Source organism: Notolepis coatsorum (genome assembly GCF_963971535.1).
Source record: "Notolepis coatsorum genome assembly, chromosome: 1".
NCBI lineage: Eukaryota > Metazoa > Chordata > Actinopteri > Aulopiformes > Paralepididae > Notolepis > Notolepis coatsorum.
The window spans coordinates 142,967,231-142,988,636 of record NC_140165.1 but is presented as its reverse complement, the minus strand read 5'-3'; the positions used below and the strand labels follow the sequence as shown (position 1 = coordinate 142,988,636).

Sequence of the window (21,406 nt, the reverse complement as noted above, 5' to 3'; positions counted from 1 at the left end):
ATACACTGTATACATAATCCTTTATCAAACTGTACTTAATTAAGGGTTGACTTGCTTCTTTATCATCCCTGCTTTGAAAAGTAACCCCAGGATTCAGTGAAATGTCACATTAAATAAAATAGTACACAGCACACTTCCCTGTAGTGTAACAATTTTAATTTACAGAACATTGTCAAATTGCATCACATTTAGTGCAAATGATAACACTTCCGACGTACAACTTAGAAATATACAAAGTGTGTATTATTTCTTGACAAAATATCAAAATTAAAAAGGCTAAATGCATTCTTCAGCTGATGTAATTTAATAGATGTTTGCTGTAGTAGGCTGTGGTCGCCATGGAAACATTGATCCATCTCTCTTAACCCTTTCACTGTCGGTAGTGTGATAGTAAAGGGTTAACCTTCTGTAGTGTGGCAGTGAAAGGGTTAAGACTCAAAGAAGACCGATTGGTGGATTCTGAACCATAAAGATTTAATGATTGCAAAAAGCACAACTTAAAAAAAAATTTAAAATTAAAAAAGAATCTAAAATAAAAATCTTGAGGTAAGATATGATGTGAAATGCTGACCCCCACCCCACCTCATGGCTTGATAAATACACATGTGGTGGTTGTATGTAAGAGAGCCAGGGCTGTGTATAGGGGCCATCCTGGTGTCTAAGGCATTCTGAAGGTTTTAACAGTCAAAGGGGAGGGAGGCCAGTGCTTTGCACTGTGTACGATATGTGAAATGTTAATTTACAGTATGAGTGAGGGGGGGGGGGGTAATCAACAGCCTTTCATCCCTTTATTCAACCCTGGGTCACGGTACCACAGCAAGGCAAAGGTATTTGATTTACAAAAATCATACACTTTTCGTTGCTCTGTCCGGGGCCTGCTCGCATTGAAGAACCTGCCTAGGTCACAAACACATTCTAGATATTAGTGTATGTGGGCCATAATCAACCTCATTCCATAGATATTAATTTACTGATGTCATATTCAGTTCATTGCTTTGTCAAAAATATTGCCCAATGCAGAGTACATTAAACGAAGCAAAAAAGAGACTCCTTTCCCTCCCCTTCCTGTTTCCTGGACCCCCATACGTCATCTGATTCAAGCCCTTAACAGTCAATTCACATTTCACATTTCACGCGCACACACACGCACACACGTAAACTAAGTCGTTCTGTCATTCTCTGTACAATACATCAAGTCCATAGTGCTCTCTTGACAGATTATGTATAACAATCTATAAATATAGAGATTTTCAGAGAAAAGAAGAGGAAAGAGTGTTGAAAGCTTTAGTCTGTCCTTCCATCAGACTACATTATAAATATCTGTCCCTCCAGACTAGAGTAGGTTAAGTCTCTGTCCCTCCATCAGACTAGATTAAATCTCTGTCCCTCCATCAGATTAGGTTAAATCTCTGTCCCTCCATCAGATTAGGTTAAATCTGTCTCTCCATCAAACTAGAGTAGGTTAAGTCTCTGTCCCTCCATCAGATTAGGTTAAATCTCTGTCCCTCCATCAGATTAAGTCTCTGTCCCTCCATCAGATTAGGTTAAATCTCTGTCCCTCCATCAGATTAGGTTAAATCTCTGTCCCTCCATCAGAGTAGGTTAAATCTCTGTCCCTCCATCAGATTAGGTTAAATCTCTGTCCCTCCATCAGACTAGAGTAGGTTAAGTCTCTGTCCCTCCATCAGACTAGAGTAGGTTAAATCTCTGTCCCCCCATCAGATTAGGTTAAATCTCTGTCCCTCCATCAGACTAGAGTAGGTTAAATATCTGTCCCTCCATCAGACTAGAGTAGATTAAGTCTCTGTCCCTCCATCAGACTAGAGTATAAGTATCGGTTCCTCCATCAGACTAGAGTAGATTAAATCTCTGTCCCTCCATCAGACTAGAGTAGGTTAAATCTGTCCCTCCATCAAACTAGATTAGGTTAAATCTCTGTCCCTCCATCAGACTAGAGTAGGTTAAGTATCTGTCCCTCCATCAGACTAGATTAGGTTAAGTCTCTGTGCCTCCATCAGACTATAATATAAATCTTCACCAGAGGAACAGGAGAAGGCAAGAAAAGAGATATTGTACCGCGCCTCATCACCACACTTCCTGTCTGTCTATCTATCTTCAACTTTAGCAGCATGACAAGAAGCAGTGATATTAGTGATTAAAGCAAATTAATGAAAAGTCCAAAATAATGTAATCATAAGAAATGTACAAAACAATTTACAAAAAAAGTGAATAATCGGTTACATAAGATTCAAAAATCTTTTAGAAAGTCTTGCATTTACATACAAATACATATCTATGGGCAGCTGATATCCATTACTGTTGGGGGAGACTTAAACGTTGGGGGTGACGGATTAAAGCCTTTGAAACCAGTCTTTTCTACAGACAAATGTCCTCTGAGACTTCCTGGACGGCACGGCATTGTGGGTAATGTAGTTGGAATAGACATTCTGATTGGTGGGTGAATAAGTTCATGTTGTTGACAAGAGCCTGTTGAAGGTTGGAAAATGCAGTCTCTCAAAAAAAGGGCAATATTTACCCTGTCCAGACTGGAATCAAGAAGAGGAGATGAAAGATATGTTAATAAAAGCCATACCATACAATACATGTTTCTATACTTTCGTATACAGTACAAGACACAGTAATAGTGTCTCTATGGTATAATAGCTTAGTGATGTTAGACCTATACAAAAGAGACAGTGGTTTGTGCTTCAGCAAGAAAGAAAATAGTCCCACAATAGTCTCACCACAAACTGGGTTTTAAATTTCACTGACTCACATGACTGACATTTGTATATGAGAAGTCATTAAAGTGTTAATGCAGTTTGTTGTTTACTTGAATTTATTCAGAGAGAAAAATTACATGTACAATATATATATATTTATTAATGTACGCTGTCCCCCTTAACAAATAAAGTAAACCTAAACCTAATAATAATAATACATTACATTTATATAGCACTTTTCTAGACACTCAAAGCGCTCCCCACAATGTAGGGTGGAAATTGCCTCCTTCACCACCACCTACACCAAGTAGGGCTGTATAAATAAATACATTAAATAAATTATTTTATATTTATTCAAAAGGAACACGCAATGATAGCTTTCTACTGAAACACACAGAGAGGAAATTGATATCTATCTTCTTGTCCGACTCTGGAGAAGTACATTTGCAATGTTGGCATGTTCCTTCAAAGGTAAATGTATTTAATACATACATACATAACAATAATCGTCTGGGTTGTCAGGTACCTGTGCGGGTCTAGAAGAGGATGGGTTTCCCAGCAGTCTTTTCCTGTACGTAGGAAGTGAAGCGTTTCAGGAACTTGGGGTACTCCCTCTTCGCAACTGTTCTGAGGACCGAGGCCGGGGCCCAACCTCCTGGATTTACTACAGACACAGAGGAGATATTCATAGAGTTACACATGAACTCACAAAGAAAAGTCTCTACACACCAGTATGTCCTTGATAGGTGCGCAGGAAGGGAATGTGCGCAGGAAGGGAATGTGTATCACAGCTAAAGAGTAGAGTGCTGCATACTGTCTTAAAGGTGCTATAGATAAGATTCAGCAACTAGATGTCGCACTAGAGCACCAGCATGTCTTTTATCCAATCAGGTGCGTGCATTCCATGTGGGGAAATGGGAAGTACAACATCCATTTTGAACCTGCAAACATTTTTAAAATGATAAATTCATTAAATCAAAAATGTTTTTGGTGGGGAAAAGCAATACTTTTCTAAAAGCTCTGTGGGTGTATACTTTTTTTAAATAAATGATTATTAAATAAATTGTATCTATAGCATCTTTAACTTAGAATCAGTTTCAGTCATTTCTAAAAGTTACCTCATCAGGTTTAATCAGTTTTATCCTCTATTTCCATACCTGATGAAGGTTGAATGACCCAAACACAAACTAATAAAGCTGAGAAAGTGAAGACGGTTTGCAAACTCCATTCTTCTAAAATGTCAAACATCATGCTATGCAAAAAATATAGAATTATTGGTACCAAATAGCCACAACGTCTTCAGCTGCAGTAGGGCTGCAGTAGTAGTAAGTGTATTCTTAAACTACATTTAACAAACACCATGACACAACAACTGATTAACTCCCACGAAGAACCATATAAATCTGTTGTATCGAACAATGTTTTCAAATATTATCTAAAGATGGTAAGTTAGAGTAGCCTACTGTGTTCATTCATAGTTAAAGACAGTGGAGGTTGAGTTCTAGGATATATCACATTCACACTCCAAGTAATATGGATTGACTTTACAACTGCAAATACATTGGCTGTCCAACTAATTTCAAAACAGTCATATGGTTCTTCAGCACAAGTGTTCAATGCCTATAACCTTTAATTAGAAAGTTTACAACAATAACATGATCTTAAAGAAAGAAAAGCATAATTGAGATAAAGGTATTTGAAGTTGGTCAAAAAGATGAGTAGGCCAGAGGCAGTACATACCGTTGGCTACGTAGGTGATCTTACACAGGACATTGTCTCTGCTGATCTCCTTATCGCCCTCTGGTGGACTGACCAGGGTCTGGCAGATCATGGCAACATTGATTTTGGCACGAACACACCGGTTGGTGGGCTGCAGAGATGAGAGAGAGGATAAGCACACCGTCTTAATCCTTCAAATGACATCTTCAGTGTCAACATATATTTTTGTGACCTGGTTTTGGCAATGGTTTTTTCTCTCATCAGATAACAATGCGAGGGTTCTTTCTACCTGCTACGTGTAAAGAGATGGAGTTTAGATAATGTCTCATACTACATTGTTTACGTTTGCTCAATAGAAGATTTGTAGGTCAAAAGATGATGGCAGATGTGTTTGGACAGATAAAGGGAGAGGCCTAGGCTTTTATTTGGAGTGATAAGACAAAGTAGGTTGGCCTGCTGTAGTGATGCTTAGTTTGAACTTACAAGGGCGTTGTCGTGATCCACAGAGAAGTTGCAGACCAGCCACGTGTCTGGGTCATTCTCATTGGTCGCCAGGATCTTCCTAATGGCTGATAGGTAGAGCACGTCCCTCTGTGAGGCTGGCCATATTCTCTGAAACACAACCATTGGCCGTCAGTCAAAGATGATGATGCAGAAAATAGAAATTAAAAGGTACTATAGATGAACATTTTATGTAGAGTAATCTTTAAAAAGAATATTATAATAGATCCACAGAAGGCGGTCAGGTGGCGTAACGGAGATTGCGTTCGTCACCAACCCCGGAGCGGCTGGATTCGCCTGTTCGAATCCAGCTCACAGCTCCGGGGTTGTCACCAGCTTGGCTGGCCGTTCACACTAATACAATTGGCAGTATTAGAGGGTGGGAGAAGCTGGCGGGGTGGGTCCGGGTCGTTGTAAACAGCGACTCCTACAGTTCGGTCGGGGCGCCTGCTAAGCGCGGATAGGACCTGAGTGGGATAGTGTGATCCTTCCACACGCTACGCCCTCTCAGTGAGAATCCGCGCTGCCAGGTGAAAAGAAGTGGTTGATTGGCTGGACGTGTGTCGGAGGAAGCACGTGGTAGCCTCCACTCTCCCAGACCGACTGTGGGGGGTAAGTGCGCAGCGACCAGGAAGGGGATTGGGAATTGGCATAACGACTAACATTGGGATGGGAGAAAATCGGAGGAAAAAGGAGGGGGGAAAAGATCAATAAAAAAATAAAATAATAATAGATCCACAGAGCTTTTACAAATATGCGGAATAAAAGTATAACTTTTCCCCCCAAAATATTATTGATTAATTCATTTTAAAGATTTTGGTGGGTCTAAAATGAATGTTGTTGTTTACATGTATACCCTGCCTACTTCCCATTTCCCCATGTAGAATGCACCCGATTGGATAAATTACATGCTGGCGCTCTAGAGTGTCATCTAGTGGCTGAATGTAATCTATAGCACCTTTAAGGGCATCAGATTGGATGCCTTAAGTTACTACAAGACAATGTCACAGTGTTTCATATTTCATGCATCGCTGTTGGGAGGGTTTTCTCTCATTCAGTCCAACTCTGTGATTTAGCTAAAGAAGTGGTATTTCTTTATTAAAAAGTTACATGTGAAAGCAGCTTACCTTGTGCGTCTGGTAGACAATGACTGCATTATCGGACAGCGTTTCCACTACGTTGAAGTTTTCAATGGTGGCTGAGGGAGACACAAGTAAGACAGAAGTTAGAAAAAAGAAAATGATATACCCGTTGGCAGCACTCAGCATGGCACATACATCTGGGTGTACGTGTCACACACACACTGCAGTAAGACTTAAGTCACTGAACAGAGAGAAAATAATGTGCGACAGTGGCTCAGGAGGTATAGTGGTTGCCTGGTAATCGGATGGTTCCCGGTTCAATTCCAGCTCCTCCTGGCAGCATGTCGAAGTGTCCTTGAGCAAGACGCTTAACCCCTAACTGCTCCCGATGAGCAGGTTGGCACCTTGCATGGCTGCCTCCGCAGTGAATGTGAGACATAAGTTGTAAAGCGTTTTGGATAAAATAGCTACATAAATGCAATCCATTTAGTCCATTTACCAAAATAATATTACCTAGACCAATGAATACAATGAGCATGATTGGACTTTCTGTTTAAAGTTGAGTGAATATTACAGACAACTGCTTACATGCAAAGGAGTTCACAAGGTTACATTTCCATGGCATGTAATCATCCAATTATTGTCCTGTTTCACCTATGTAAACAGAACACATATTGCTGTGTGTGTGTGTGGTGGGGGTAAATTACACTTGCTTACAATGTGTGGCAGCTCCCACCCTCTGGAACTCCCTCCCCGCAGAACTCCGCACCGCCCCAACTCTGGACTAATTTAAAAAAAACTGCTCAAAACCCACCTCTTCAACTTGGCCTTTAACCCCTAACTTTCTCACTTTATATGTATATGTTGTGTCTGTCCACTATGTTTGTTAATTTGTCATCTCCCCCCCCCCCCCCCCCCTATGTAAAGCGACCTTGGGTCCTCTGAAAGGCGCTATATAAAACGAAGTTATTCTTATTATTATTACAAGAGCTGTATTTACGATCCCAGCAACTCCCAAGAATTTCACTATGCTGCCCTTGCATTGCATCACTAACCATAGCTAGACAGTTAATATGTTTTCCTCCAATAAACAACAAGGCTTGACTTTTCTTGTGCACATTTACTGGAGAAGCATACTGTGATACTGAAAATACAGGCAGAGACAGATGGATACAAGCATCATGTTGCAATTTGTACAAAAAACACATTCCAAACTGAAATAACTGTACCCAGCATAATAAATCAACTTATACATGTCAGTTTACATCAAATTAAAATCAGGCTACTGGCAAGCTGGGACATTCAAGTTAGGTAGCTACTGTAGCTGCTAGCTAGTAGACGAAAATACCAAATACCATAGACCAGAAAACAAATGCTTACCAAATGGGCTTGACGTAAAGACACACAATCCCATTGTTGGCTTTGTTATTACAACACCTTGGTTGTGCCGATGGTGCAAAGTTGCAATATTCAGTCGATTGTTTGTAAAGTGGAGTGTCTATAATCCCAGCACTGTTGGCATATGGCTTGTCCTCAAATGGAGCATAGGAGAAACCTATAGGAAATGTAATCATGTGTCAAATTGCATAGCTCAGTTTGAGGACATTTTTTTTTGCACTTTGCCAACGATCAACTGAATATTTCAACTTTGCACCATCAGCGTGACCAAGGTAGTGTCATAACAAAGCCAACAACCAATTGGCAAGCATTTGTATTCTGGTCTATTGTAATTTCACCTACCAACTAGCTAACTGTATTCCACATGGCAGGAACACATGGAAGAATAAAGAGTTCTAAAAGTTGCAGACTAGTCTAAAATGTCAGAACTAGATACATTCTAATCATATTTGTTTCACTTACAAATAGAATTCAAGACAGAAGCGTTAGAAACAAATGTGTAGCACAACTGAAGTGCAGAGCAGCTTCTGGAAAATGTTGAAATTATTTTGCTGCACTTGCTTTTGTTATCTACAGTAGGCTATAGTTCCAAAAACACATTTTAGTGTAGAAAGATGAATGGTGCCTTCTATCACCATTTGGGTAATTCTACCACAGGGTTCTGTTTGTACCACCGACCACCAGCGATTTGCAATTGAAACAGCTGTCCTGTCATAATTATCATATGTATAGCTGATTAAGGATTTGGGTGAGTTCTGTCCTTGAAGCATTTGCAATTAAAAAGACACTGACGTGTTATGATATCAAGGTGTGCATTTCAATCTGGAGACTACTGTACATTGTCCACTAGGGGGCAGTGTTATACCATACAATTTACATATTATTACCACATCGAAGCAGACTTATTAAAATGCTTACAATTAACAATTCATTGTGTGTTGTATTTGTGGGTAGTACCAATAGGAAACTATCATCAGGCACTGGGCTGTGCTTTATGACCCATTCATTGGAAAAAAGGAACCAGTGATGCGTTTTCAAATCAATAATGATATGTTTATAAGAAATTTAAAATAAAAAAGTATTTACATTCAACTGGCTTTTTTTGTAGTCAAATTCATATATTCTTTTCAAATTTGAATGAAATGTGGACATGGGAAGTCTGCCCTAATCAATAGACAGATAAAGAAGGATACTTACTCTCCCAGTCCATCCTGACAGACGTGTCCCAGAAGTAGTGGCAGACCTCGTGTCCAGTCACTCCTTTCACAGCGTGTGTAGCTTTGAGAGGGTCCAGTACAATACCGTTCTCCTCCACCTCTCTCCTGTACACCTGACGAACACAAACATCCAGTAAAGAGTTCAACACAGAACAACACTTGATTGTTATAAACAAGAACAAATATTTCATGGTCACACTATAAGTTGTCTTCTTGATAATAGGGAGGTCAAACATACATACATATATATATATTATATATATTTATTTAAATCGGTGGTAGAGCCAATATTTATTCAAATAGCATATTCCACCTCTGGAACAAAATAATCTGTTTGTTTTTAGATTTTAGATTTGGTACCTTTTTAGTCAACCGGTGTGCGTATATTACCAATTTTATGGCTGCTTTTTTATATAGCGCTTTTATCCAAAGCGCTTTACAATTTGTTACTCACATTTTACCCATTCACTCACACATTCACACACCGACGGCGGAGGCAACCATGCAAGGTGCCAACCTGCTCATCGGGAGCAATTAGGGGTTAAGTGTCTTGCTCAAGGACACATCGACACGCTGCCCGGGAGGAGCGGGAATCGAACCGGGAACCTCTGGATTGCCAGACGACTGCTCTACCTCCCGAGCCACTGTAAATGGTTTTACTTTTTATATTATGTATACACTCTCAAACCATGCTTAAATGAAAGCGATCTTTGAAAATGACGTTTGAAAAACGTCCACACATCATTTCTAATAATCGTTCACGGAGGTGGCGGGAATCGAGAATGCTCAGGCCTCGACTCGGGGGCTTTTGCCAAATCCCTTTTGGTTAAAACTCCAAAGTCCCAAACGGAAAGAGTAATCTGATTTTGTGCGGTTGTAATCGAGACTTTGGGAAACATCTGGATGCAAAAACATCGTTGTTGACTCCTATTTAAGGGGAGAAGCCATCTGAATGAAAAACACAGACGCCATTTTGACAGGCATTTCTCCAACCAATCATCAACCAACAACCGACATGGTGTGTGCACAGGGGTTGATTACAGTATGGTAGAGTGTTTGACCTCCAAATTGATAAAAAAAATAAAAATGCAATATATGATAAGACACAAAACACAGCACACTCTTGCTCAAGAGACCGCCCCATGTAATGATGAGTAGTAAGAAAATAATAATTTTTTATAATAAAATAGACCATAATTTACACATCATGGAAACCTTGTCCTGACATGTATATGTTATGGTAATTCCCCATCGGGCCGGTACATGCGAGAGGAAAACGCACCACAGAACACAGTCCTTGGAATTGGAATTGGGTAGGAGGGGTGGGTGGGGGACACTGTACAACTGAACAAGCAAAACTGTACATTGGAATATTGACAAGACCATACTTGGTAATTTACTGTACATTGGGGGAGGTTGTGTTAGGACATTTACAGGGGTAAATGTAACTAATTTAGACAGCTGTCAGTCTACTGAAATGTAGTCCGGGCTCTACAGTTCGACCATTTCACTCGCATTTGCCCCTAAAAATGACGTGTCAACACGCAATTGTCATTTCATAATAGACACAGAGCAGCGCGAAGGGAAGGGGGGGCTGAGAGACTAGTCAAAATATTAATTTAAATTATAATTAATTAAATAATTGTATAAAGAATTTTCCATGTTCTGTCATCTAATAATATATTTAATAATATGATTCCATTACCTATCCTATCTGTATCGAAGTCAAAATGTTGCTATAGTGACAACACTACAACATACAAAAGCAGCTGGACAACCGATATCCTTTGCGTCTAGTAGGCATGGGCCAATGTGTGATTTCGGTGGTATGTGCTATTGCACAGATGTTTGTGCCTTAGTATGCACACACACACACACACACACAGTATAATATGCATGTACTAAATAGTTTGTTAATAAACTTTGTGTTACTTGAACATTTTTCACTGTGCTCCTAAATTTCTTTGTGTGCTCCTACATTGTCATTTAGGAGCACATGTGCTCCTTGGGAAAAAGGTTAGCGTAGTACTCAAGTTTAGCCTTACTATCAGCTGTATTTTCGTTTAAATGTTGAGGACTGGATGTCCAACTCTTCATTACCTAGCAACTGCAATGCTAGTTAAGCCTCACCTTCATCTCTCCTTCCTCGATCACCAGCTGCCAGTTGGCATCTCCACCCATATCCTGAAGGGAGTAGGTCATATGATTCTGCACCATCTCCTCCACCTGAAGGACAAACAGACAGATAGATGTCAGGTAACTGTACAGGTTAGCAAAGCAGACCTTATTCAGAGCTGAACAACAGGATACCCTGGAGTGGAGAGAGAGAGTTAATGTAGCCATTCATGCTGTGAAATGTACGTGGGCTGCTCTAACCACAGAGCGAGAGAGAGGGAGAGAGAGAGAGAGAGAGAGAGAGAGAGAGAGAGAGAGAGAGAGAAGAGTAATCAGCAACACGGGCAGCACTGTCCACGGTGCCGACTGCTCTCCCCTCTCTCTTGCTCTGTGGCGCCCCCTATGTAAAAAAGCTCTGGTGGAGACGCAGTGGTTCTCAACCTTTTAGATGTTTGACTCTTAAAGACAGAGGAAATCATTTTCTTGACCCCACATACGGTCAAGTAGAGACAGAATGGTGAACTTTGACCCCTGACATGGTCAAGTAGAGACAGAATGGTGAACTTTGACCCCCGACACGCCACGGTAAAGTTGAGGTGAACTTTGACCCCCGACACGTTCAAGTAGAGAGCATTTTGACACGGACGAATGATTATTAATTAATTACTTATTTAAGATAAGAGTCTGTTAGTCTAAGAGCTGCCACTCACTGCTATTGCCACTCAAATATTGCTAAATTTTGCACAATGATTGTACAAATAAATAAACATAGTATCCCCAAACTGATCCTCGATAAGCAGATCTCACAAATGATTGTGCAATTGTTTGGCATAGTTCCTGTCAGAACAGAGGGTTCCTGGACCAAATCAGAGGTTGCGTTGACCTCCGGTACCAGAGCTGATAAGTGGAGAGACGGCCGTGAAACCATGGGGAACAGACGTCAGGTGTACATAGTTATAGGCTATTGTTTTGTATCATTTGTTTATGCCAATAAACATGTACTTCGACGGAATACTGTTCAGTGTTCAGTGTATTGTGTAGCCGAGTGTGGGGGGGGGGGGGGGGGGGGCTGATATAAGGGAAAGTCAACGAAAGTCAACAGAAAACACAATTGCCATGCAATTCCTCAAGCAGAACTCAGAAACATGGTGCCTCTGGCTGCAATAACAGAAGAACCTGTTAGTGGTCATTCCCATGCAGTCGACTCTCTCTTCTCTCTGCCTGCCTGTGTAAGCTGTATGTACAGCTGTTAGTGGTCATTCCCATGCAGTCTACTCTCTCTTCTCTCTGCCTGCCTGTGGAAGCTGTATGTACAGCTGTAGATGTCATTCTTATGAACACACACACACACACACACACACCACACACACACAAGCTACTGTACAGTTACCTGGACGCTGAATCTGTGAATGTCATCTGAAGCACTGACTAGTTCAACGGAGGACAAGGAAGAGGAGGAATGGCTATGAGGCTACAGAACAAAGGAGGAGGAGGAGAGGTGGACATTTTAAAGAGAAGAAGGAATAATAAATAAAAGAAACGAGAAGCAGTTCAGAAACACCATCACCCAATTCAGTGTCATATTTCATACAGGACAGGGATCAACTCTAAATCCAATTGTCTTGGTGAGCGCTCTATAATTACCATATAGAGAATAATTTAAAATGTCATAGCAAGACACGCAGTAATAAATAATTTGAAAGGAGCAGCAAACTGAATCTCAGAGGTTGGAAACTTTGTACACATTAGCATTAGCTAATTAGTAAGGCATCTCACTGTAGAGGCCGTAGGGCCCAATAGACACGTAGAGACATGGTGGTTAGACTGTGTGTACACAGTGAGAACGAGGGAACATACAGGACAAACAGCTAATCTCCTCAACTGGGATCATTCCTCATGGTCAGAATACAGGTTTTCACCGTGTCAAACACTCATCCTTATCAACATGATATGATAAGAGCACAAGATGTGAAGGAAATAGGTATAATAAATGAAACGGGTCAAAGTACCTTGGTGCCAAATCTGTGCGTAGCGATGGTGGAGTAAACATCTCCAGGTGGAGCAGGGGTCAGTCGAGGTATCCTGACCTTCTCTGACTGACACTGGGGAACAAGAGGACAAGAGATTGATGATTAGAATATATCAGAGAGGGGGGGGGATGGAGTTGAAGTTATCTCAATCCGTGTGGGGAAATTATTCCTCTCCATTTGACCCGTCCTAACAAGGACAATGGCAGGAGTATATACCTAGCATGCATGTCGAGTACCTGGAAGAAACCCATGCAAACATAGGGAGACCATGAAGACTTCACACAGAAAGGCCTCCTACCAGGGTTCGCACCCAGGACCTTCTTGTTGTGAGGCAACAGTGCTAACCACTGGGAGGGAGGGATAGATGGACAGAGAGAGAGAGACCAAGGAAAGGAAGAGGAACTGTTACATCAGGTGTCAGATCACAGCCTCCATCACAGTCATCATTCCTCTCATTATATTCACTTTGTTTTGTCTTTCGTCTTGTTCTGAGAAGAACAGAGATCAAACAGCCTGTATTACACAATACTCAATTGTGTCTTAATAATAGTGTTGTAATGTTATGGTTCTAATGGGTAGATATATGCAACTGTGGTTGTAATGGGCAGCTCCCAGGTGTGAATGGAACTGTGTGAATGTGAAGCAGGGCGTTCCTAAAAAAGAGCATCTGTGCTCAGCGAATCCTACCCTGGGTAAATAAAGGTAAAAAAAAAATAAAAAATACTGTGTAGCTAGTGTTGTAGTCAAGACCACCTTGGTCAAGAACAAGACAAGACAAAGACCAAGACTACTAGTTGAGATCAAGGCAAGGCCAGGATTAAAGGCATGCTGAAGAAGAGTTCAAGACCAACCAAGACTGGAAAATACTATTGACTTCTCCAGATCCTTAATACAATTGTGAAAGAAAGTGACCTTGTCATAATTATACAGTTTTGACAATCGACCGCACAACAAACAGACGTCTTTGCTTGCGGTTTCAATTCAGTGGTTTTAGCCTGCTGCCCTGGCACATCTCCTAGAGATTGGCTAGGGTGATCTCCTCCTTCTGCATCTTTATGATGGCCGATGAAAAAAGGTCTAATTCATCAACAAATCTGTCAAAATTGGTTCACCCACATACTGTAGTTGTGCTGTGAATCAATAAATGTATGCGCATTGGTAGTCAAACATCAGTACACAGCTGTGCATTTTTTTTTATGATGCCAGAGATGTGTGTATACATTCCCAGGAATACATTTTGCAACACTGGCATTTAAAAAAAATTATTAAATCAACAAAACATTTTATACTCATACATTTTCTAAAACCATTGATACTAAATCAGACAGGCATCGTAGAGAGGCGGAGGTATGGTGGTTGTAGAGACTGTGGCGACAATCTGCAATTGCATCCTATCGCCATGTGGCTCACGGCTAACAGCTGTTAGGAAGAGGTAGCTCTACTCAGGACATACAACACTGTTAACTCATTCCAGGCCAACAGCGCCCTCTGCTGATGGCCCTTCCGTGCCAACGCTATATCAAATGGAGAATAGGACTTATTTGCGAGTGCATAAAACATATCAAATATAATAGCAATAGATCTAAATAACAGTGATCGTCAATGAGTTGCTTCCAGTCAACATGTACGAAACTGATTTGTTTCATCGGTACATTTCCGTTTTATACCGTTTTGAATACAAGTATAGTTTGAGATTTCTAGTAATTCCACAGAAAGACACGATAATAGCCCTTTAGTGGAATACACAAAACAGTAATTTTTCGGCTGATTTATGAATAGTTTTCAAATAAACACTAGATTATCGATAGTATATGTGTCCTCATGTACGAAGAGAAGCAGGGTCTGAAAAATCACTTCTCCGTACTTTGGTCGGCGCGAACCTCACACACACACACACTCCGATGGCGGTGATAGGAACATCCGATTACCCCAAGATTCGTAACATAAAGGCCTTAACTCACATCTGATGTCATGCAAAAAGATGAATCCAATTCCTGATCGCCATTCCAAATATCGATTGCGTCCATTGATCCAATGTTATAGTCCAAAACACAATGATCCACGATGCTCCCAGTGGGGGGACTCAATGCAATAGTATCCAGCTGCATGCCAGAGAAGTCAAACCTGGACCGGACTTATTTTTTTGATGCACAGTCCCAGCCAATCCAATCCAATGATGTGCAATACCATCCAGGACACGATAGGCGGCGGTATTTGCCCTTTTGCGAGCTCAGACCCATTCCCAACGATAACATCAGGTTGGATAGATGAAAATGAATGGATATCGCTAATAAAAGAAATAACGATTAAAACCCGACTATACTCGTGATTGGCAAGGAAGCGATGGTGAGTTAACCCGACTATACTCGTGGTTGGCCCGGAATGAGTTAACAGCTCTTAGGAAGAGGTAGCTCTACTTAGGACCTACAACACTGTTAACAGCTCTTGGGAAGAGGTAGCTCTACTTAGGACCTACAACACTGTTAACAGCTCTTAGGAAGAGGTAGCTCTACTTAGGACCTACAACACTGTTAACAGCTCTTAGGAAGAGGTAGCTCTACTTAGGACCTACAACACTGTTAACAGCTCTTAGGAAGAGGTAGCTCTACTTAGGACCTACAACACTGTTAACAGCTCTTAGGAAGAGGTAGCTCTACTTAGGATCTACAACACTGTTAACAGCTCTTAGGAAGAGGTAGCTCTACTTAGGACCTACAACACTGTTAACAGCTCTTAGGAAGAGGTAACTCTACTTAGGACCTACAACACTGTTAACAGCTCTTAGGAAGAGGTAGCTCTACTTAGGACCTACAACACTGTTAACAGCTCTTAGGAAGAGGTAGCTCTACTTAGGACCTACAACACTGTTAACAGCTCTTGGGAAGAGGTAGCTCTACTTAGGACCTACAACACTGTTAACAGCTCTTAGGAAGAGGTAGCTCTACTTAGGACCTACAACACTGTTAACAGCTCTCAGGAAGAGGTAGCTCTACTTAGGACCTACAACACTGTTAACAGCTCTCAGGAAGAGGTAGCACTATTCACGACATACACGGTTAACAGCTCTGGACCAGTTACCTGCTCCTCTATCTTATCCTGTCTGTCCAGGGCAGCTTCCACGGCATCAAAGAACTCATCCTCGTTAATCAGACTGTTGGGTCCCTCCTGTGGAAAAGCAACATCAGACAAATTCAGTCAACAACATGGGGATACTCTGGAAGAGTAGTCTTTCACACATAAGTGCTGTGACAAACTGTCAAAAAGGGCTTTAGTTTCTCTAAGGTCTCCCATATATGAAATGGATTCTTGTATAAAAATATTTTACTGCAAAACTTGTTAAATTGATAGATATTGTTATACACCCCCAAAGGAAAAAATAACCTAAATATAGCCTGGCCGTATGGGAGTTGAGACATATAAACTCATGTAGATTAATAATACAAGCTCCAAGAGCTTTCAAATTTGACATGCTAGCAGTCAGACAGTTGCTTAACCTAATAAAAAAACCTGGATGTGAATATCTTTATGCATGTAGGAAATATATACCTATGTACACATACTTAAAATAAGCGGAAATGTAAAAAATGAATATTTATGCAGAATGTTCTCATTTACTTTGTAGTAGCTCTGCCATGGATTGGCAATAAAAGGAACTTGAACTTGAACATAGAAACACATATGAGGGCTTTTTCAGAATCCAGCAATACCACGTGTAAATATAGCATGCATGGTCAGGGAGTTACATCAGTACATGTATGAGGTGTCCTAAATGAAAGAAAATTAAACATTGACATATAGTCTTCAGTCCAAAGCCCATTATCAGTGGTGAGAATCATGTTAACAACTTCAATGTTACTGCAAAGTAAAGTCACTTGAGGTAATGTTCTGGTCTATAATATTAATATATTTATGATACATTTAATAAATTATACATTTCATATGATACATTTTATGATACTTGATATGATGATATGGAAACAAAGATTCAATTGAATCAGCTTGAAATTGAAATAGAACACCTTTATCTCAATCTGCGTTCTGAGCCCCCTGCTGTATTCACTGTACACACATGACTGTGTGGCCAGGTTCAGCTCTAACTCCATAGTGAAGTTTGCGGATGACACGGTGGTGGTGGGGCTGATCTCTAACAATGACAAGAAGGCCTATCGGGAGGAGGTTGATGAACTGGCACGCTGGTGCCGGGATAACAGCCTACTCCTGAACATTGGTAAAACCAAAGAGCTGATCGTGGATTTTAGGAGAATACAGCAGGGGACACACACGTCACTGCGGATAAATGGGGCTATTGTGGACAGGGTGAGCAGTTTCAAGTACCTAGGAGTCCACATCACAGAGGACCTGACATGGTCAACACACATAGATTCTGTGGTGAAAAAGGCGAAACAGCGCCTCTATCACCTGAGACAGTTAAGGAAGTTCAGAATATCGGGGAAAATACTCCACTCCTTCTATTCCGGGGCTGTAGAGAGCATTCTGACTGGAAACATCACTGCCTGGTTTGGAAACAACACGGCACAGTACAGGAAGGCCCTCCAGAGAGTGGTGCACTCAGCAGAGCGTACTACGGGTATTGCACTACCACCCCTGCAGGACTTATATAACAGGAGGTACAAATCAGGCAAGTGCCTACGTACACACGCTATGAGCACAGAGAGACTCCGGCTCAGCTTCTTCCCCCAGGCCATCAGAACACTGAACTCTCCACTCACATGAGTACACATGAGTACACATGAGCACACACACACACACACACAACACAAAAGGAAAGAACAGATGTGATTCTTGTATAGTATAGATATAGTAAGTAATACATAATGACAGAGTTAAAATTGTATATTGTATAGTAGTGTACATAGGAACCAGTGCCTTCTCAGGAATTTAGCATGTCTATTTTTATCATGCACATCTTATGTCTTACCTGTTTTTTTTCTATGTCTATTTTATTATTGTATTATTGCACAATCGATGCGGGCATGACCACCCACATTTCACTGTATGCCCTGGTATGTATGTGACAAATAAACCTCTTGATTCTTGATTCTAGCAACACATCATCGTCACTCATCCACATTATCATCATTGACAAAATGGATCATATTTGGGCAGTCAGGGAAAGAGCAAGAGCAAAACTCAGTGCAAGTCAAGCCCACTGAAAGACATTGGCATTTGCTGACATCATTGCAGCTTCCATCTTTACAGTACAGGTGGGTGATGTCTCAAACTTACTTAGGTGCCGGTGCTTTCTGGAACATCACAGGTTCAATGGTCCCATCTTCTCTGAGCCTCCACCCTCTACCAACTGGGTTCCAGAGAAGAGGCTTGGCCAGATGGCTGTGACGCCACACTGCTGTTTGGTACAAGGCTCTCAACACATGTTGCTGGAAGGCATCTTCTGTTGGGGGTAGATTTGCAGCTGATGAATCTGTGGTAGATGCTAGTGTGTACCTCTGCTCATCCAGGTTGGTGCAAGGACGTCCATTCTCCATTTTCTTTTGGCCATACAGGAGGAGGGCATACTGTGTTCTCTAAAGAGATCCTCTGTGGCCCTGTATTGGTTATGTAGTTGCTGACGACAAAGCTACATAGAGCAGCCTTGTTCCCACTGATCCTCAGGTATTTCCTGTAGTTAGGAACACTTGATTGTCCTGTGATAATATGTGTTGGTCTGCTGGTTTGGATGGTGCTGCTTCTTTGTCTTTCAAGGTCTTTGATTGAGTGTTGATGGTCATATCTGTCAAACACTATAAAAAATGCAGGTGATGCATTCCTTTCCCATTAACGTTGCTAATGGGACACACTCACCCAGATCATTGTATGTCTGAAAGGGCCACAGAGAATCTCTTCAGAGAACACAGTCATCTTGGCAGGTGGCTTTGAAAATGGTGAGGAGGTTAAGACGATTAGCAAATCAGGCGTTGACTGCTTGACAGATCTTTATAGTGACCAGGAGGAGGCTGACACAAGATTGGTGTTACATGCAATACACCTTGCACAGTCACAGTCTCGTCTCATTGTCAAATGTGATGATACATATGTGCTGGTTTTGCTTGTGTACTATTCAAGCAAAGGGATGTTTGGATCCTCAACAGTGTTCATGCACTCTGGACATGGCCCAAAGGAAAGATCCATTGATCAGAAGCTTGGAGCAGCACTTTGTGAGTGTTTACCTGCATGCCACGCCCTCACAGGTTGCGATACCACAAGCAGCTTGTACAGAATTGGGAAGACCACTGCATTCACAAGACTGAAGACCCATCTGAGTGAGTTAAAAGAAATGGCCAATTTTAGACTGTCTGAAAGCCTAGAGGAGGCTTTTCCTGTGGCAAGAAAGTATGCCCTCCTCCTGTATGGCCAAAAGAAAATGGAGAATGGACGTCCTTGCACCAACCTGGATGAGCTGAGGTACACACTAGCATCTACCACAGATTCATCAGCTGCAAATCTACCCCCAACAGAAGATGCCTTCCAGCAACATGTGTTGAGAGCCTTGTACCAAACAGCAGTGTGGCGTCACAGCCATCGGGCCAATCCTCTTCTCTGGAACCCAGTTGGTAGAGGGTGGAGGCTCAGAGAAGATGGGACCATTGAACCTGTGATGTTCCAGAAAGCACCGGCACCTAAGGAAGTTCGAGACATCACCCACCTGTACTGTAAAGATGGAAGCTGCAATGATGCCAGCAAATGCCAATGTCAATGAAATGCGGGTGGTCATGCCCGCATTGATTGTGCAATAATACAATAATAAAATAGACAGAGAAAAAAAAAAACAGCTAAGACATAAGATGTGCATGATAAAAATAGACATGCTAAATTCCTGAGAAGGCACTAGTTCCTATGTACACTACTATACAATATACAATTTAAACTCTGTCATTATGGTTTACGTACTATATCTAAACTATACTATACAAGAACCACATCTGTTCTTTCCTTAAAGTGACTTTTATATTCTTCATTCCTTTAAAGTGACTTTTCCATTTAGTTGAAAGTGATTGTTTAAAGTGGTTGCAGCATGTGTGTTGTGTGTGTGTGTGTGTGTGTGTGTGTGTGTGTGTGCTCATGTGAACTTGTGAGTGGAGAGTTCAGTGTTCTGATGGCCTGGGGGAAGAAGCTGAGCCGGAGTCTCTCTGTGCTCGTAGCATGTGTACGTAGGCGCTTGCCTGACCGCAGCAGCTTGAACAGGCTGTTGTTTGGGTGGTGGGGGTCTTTCATTATTCTGCAGGCTCTGGATTTGCACCTGAACTTCCTTAACTGTCTCAGGTGATAGAGGCGCTGTTTCGCCTCTTTCACCACAGAATCTATGTGTGTTGACCATGTCAGGTCCTCTGTGATGTGGACTCCCAGGTACTTGAAACTGCTCACCCTGTCCACAATAGCCCCATTTATCCGCAGTGACGCGTGTCCCCTGCTGTATTCTCCTAAAATCCACGATCAGCTCTTTGGTTTCACCAATGTTCAGGAGTAGACTGTTATCCCGGCACCAGCGTGCCAGTTCATCAACCTCCTCCCGATAGGCCTTCTCGTCATTGTTAGAGATCAGCCCCACCACCACCGTGTCGTCCGCAAACTTCACTATGGAGTTGGAGCTGAACCTGGCCACACAGTCATGTGTGTACAGTGAATACAGCAGGGGGCTCAGAACGCAGTAGATTGAAATAAAGGTGTTCTATTTCAATCTGATTCAATTGGATCTTTGTTTCCATATGAAGTATCATAAAATGTATCATATGAAATGTATAATTTATTAAATGTATCATAAATATATTAACATTATAGACCAGAACATTACCTCAAGTGACTTTACTTTGCAGTAACATTGAATTTGTCAACATGCTTCTCACCACTGGTAATGGGCATTGGACTGAAGACTTCATTATGTCAATGTTTAATTTTCTTTCATTTAGGACACCTCATACATTTACTGATGTAACTCCCTGACCATGCATGCTATATTTACATATTTGGATTCAGCACAACCACACCTTTCCAAAAAAGCCCTCATCTGTATTTCTATGACAATCCATGGCAGAGCTACTACAAAGTAAATGAGAACATTCTGCATAGATATAAATTTTTTACATGTCCGCTTATTTTAAGTATGTGTACATAGGTATATATTTCCTACATGCATAAAGATATTCACATCCAGGTTCTTCTATTAGGTTAAGCAACTGTCTGACTGCTAGCATGTCAAGTTTGAAAGCTCTTGGAGCTTGTATTATTAATCTACATGAGTTTATACGTCTCAACTCCCATACGGCCAGGCTATATTTTGGTTCTTTTTTCCTTTGGGGGTTTATAACAATATCTATCAATTTAACAAGTTTTGCAGTAAAATATTTTTATACAAGAATCCATTTCATATATGGGAGACCTTAGAGATGAGGAAAAACATTGTTGTGTTTTGTTCTACCTCCGGTAGGGGTATCTCAACATTTTGGGGGCATTGTCACTAGGCTCAACAGTACAGACTGCCCTCTAATCCGGGTGCCAGGGGCCCCCTTACTTCACATGAGCGTCCCTGTACCAAAAGACTCTGGATGTCATACTCATACCAGTAAACAACATGCGTCAAAATCAAATAATAAACAGCTTGTATT

At 41.3% G+C, this 21,406-nt stretch overlaps 1 protein-coding gene across 2 annotated transcripts in view; it reads right to left on the bottom strand.

Annotated features, from left to right (window-relative positions):
* Positions 1–147: 147 nt before the first annotated feature.
* Positions 148–21,406, bottom strand: part of LOC311240895 (ceramide transfer protein-like) — a 111,508-nt gene continuing 90,249 nt past the window's right edge. For both annotated transcript variants that reach the window (XM_084329503.1, XM_084329504.1), the window contains exons 9-17: positions 15,864–15,950; positions 12,765–12,857; positions 10,771–10,866; positions 8,621–8,753; positions 6,071–6,141; positions 4,926–5,054; positions 4,464–4,593; positions 3,250–3,387; positions 148–2,546 (exon numbers count right to left, since the gene is read on the bottom strand). In XM_084329503.1, coding sequence (XP_084185629.1) covers positions 3,260–3,387; positions 4,464–4,593; positions 4,926–5,054; positions 6,071–6,141; positions 8,621–8,753; positions 10,771–10,866; positions 12,765–12,857; positions 15,864–15,950 — 867 coding nt within the window. In that variant the 3' untranslated portion in view covers positions 148–2,546; positions 3,250–3,259. The remainder of the gene's footprint in view (positions 2,547–3,249; positions 3,388–4,463; positions 4,594–4,925; positions 5,055–6,070; positions 6,142–8,620; positions 8,754–10,770; positions 10,867–12,764; positions 12,858–15,863; positions 15,951–21,406) is intronic.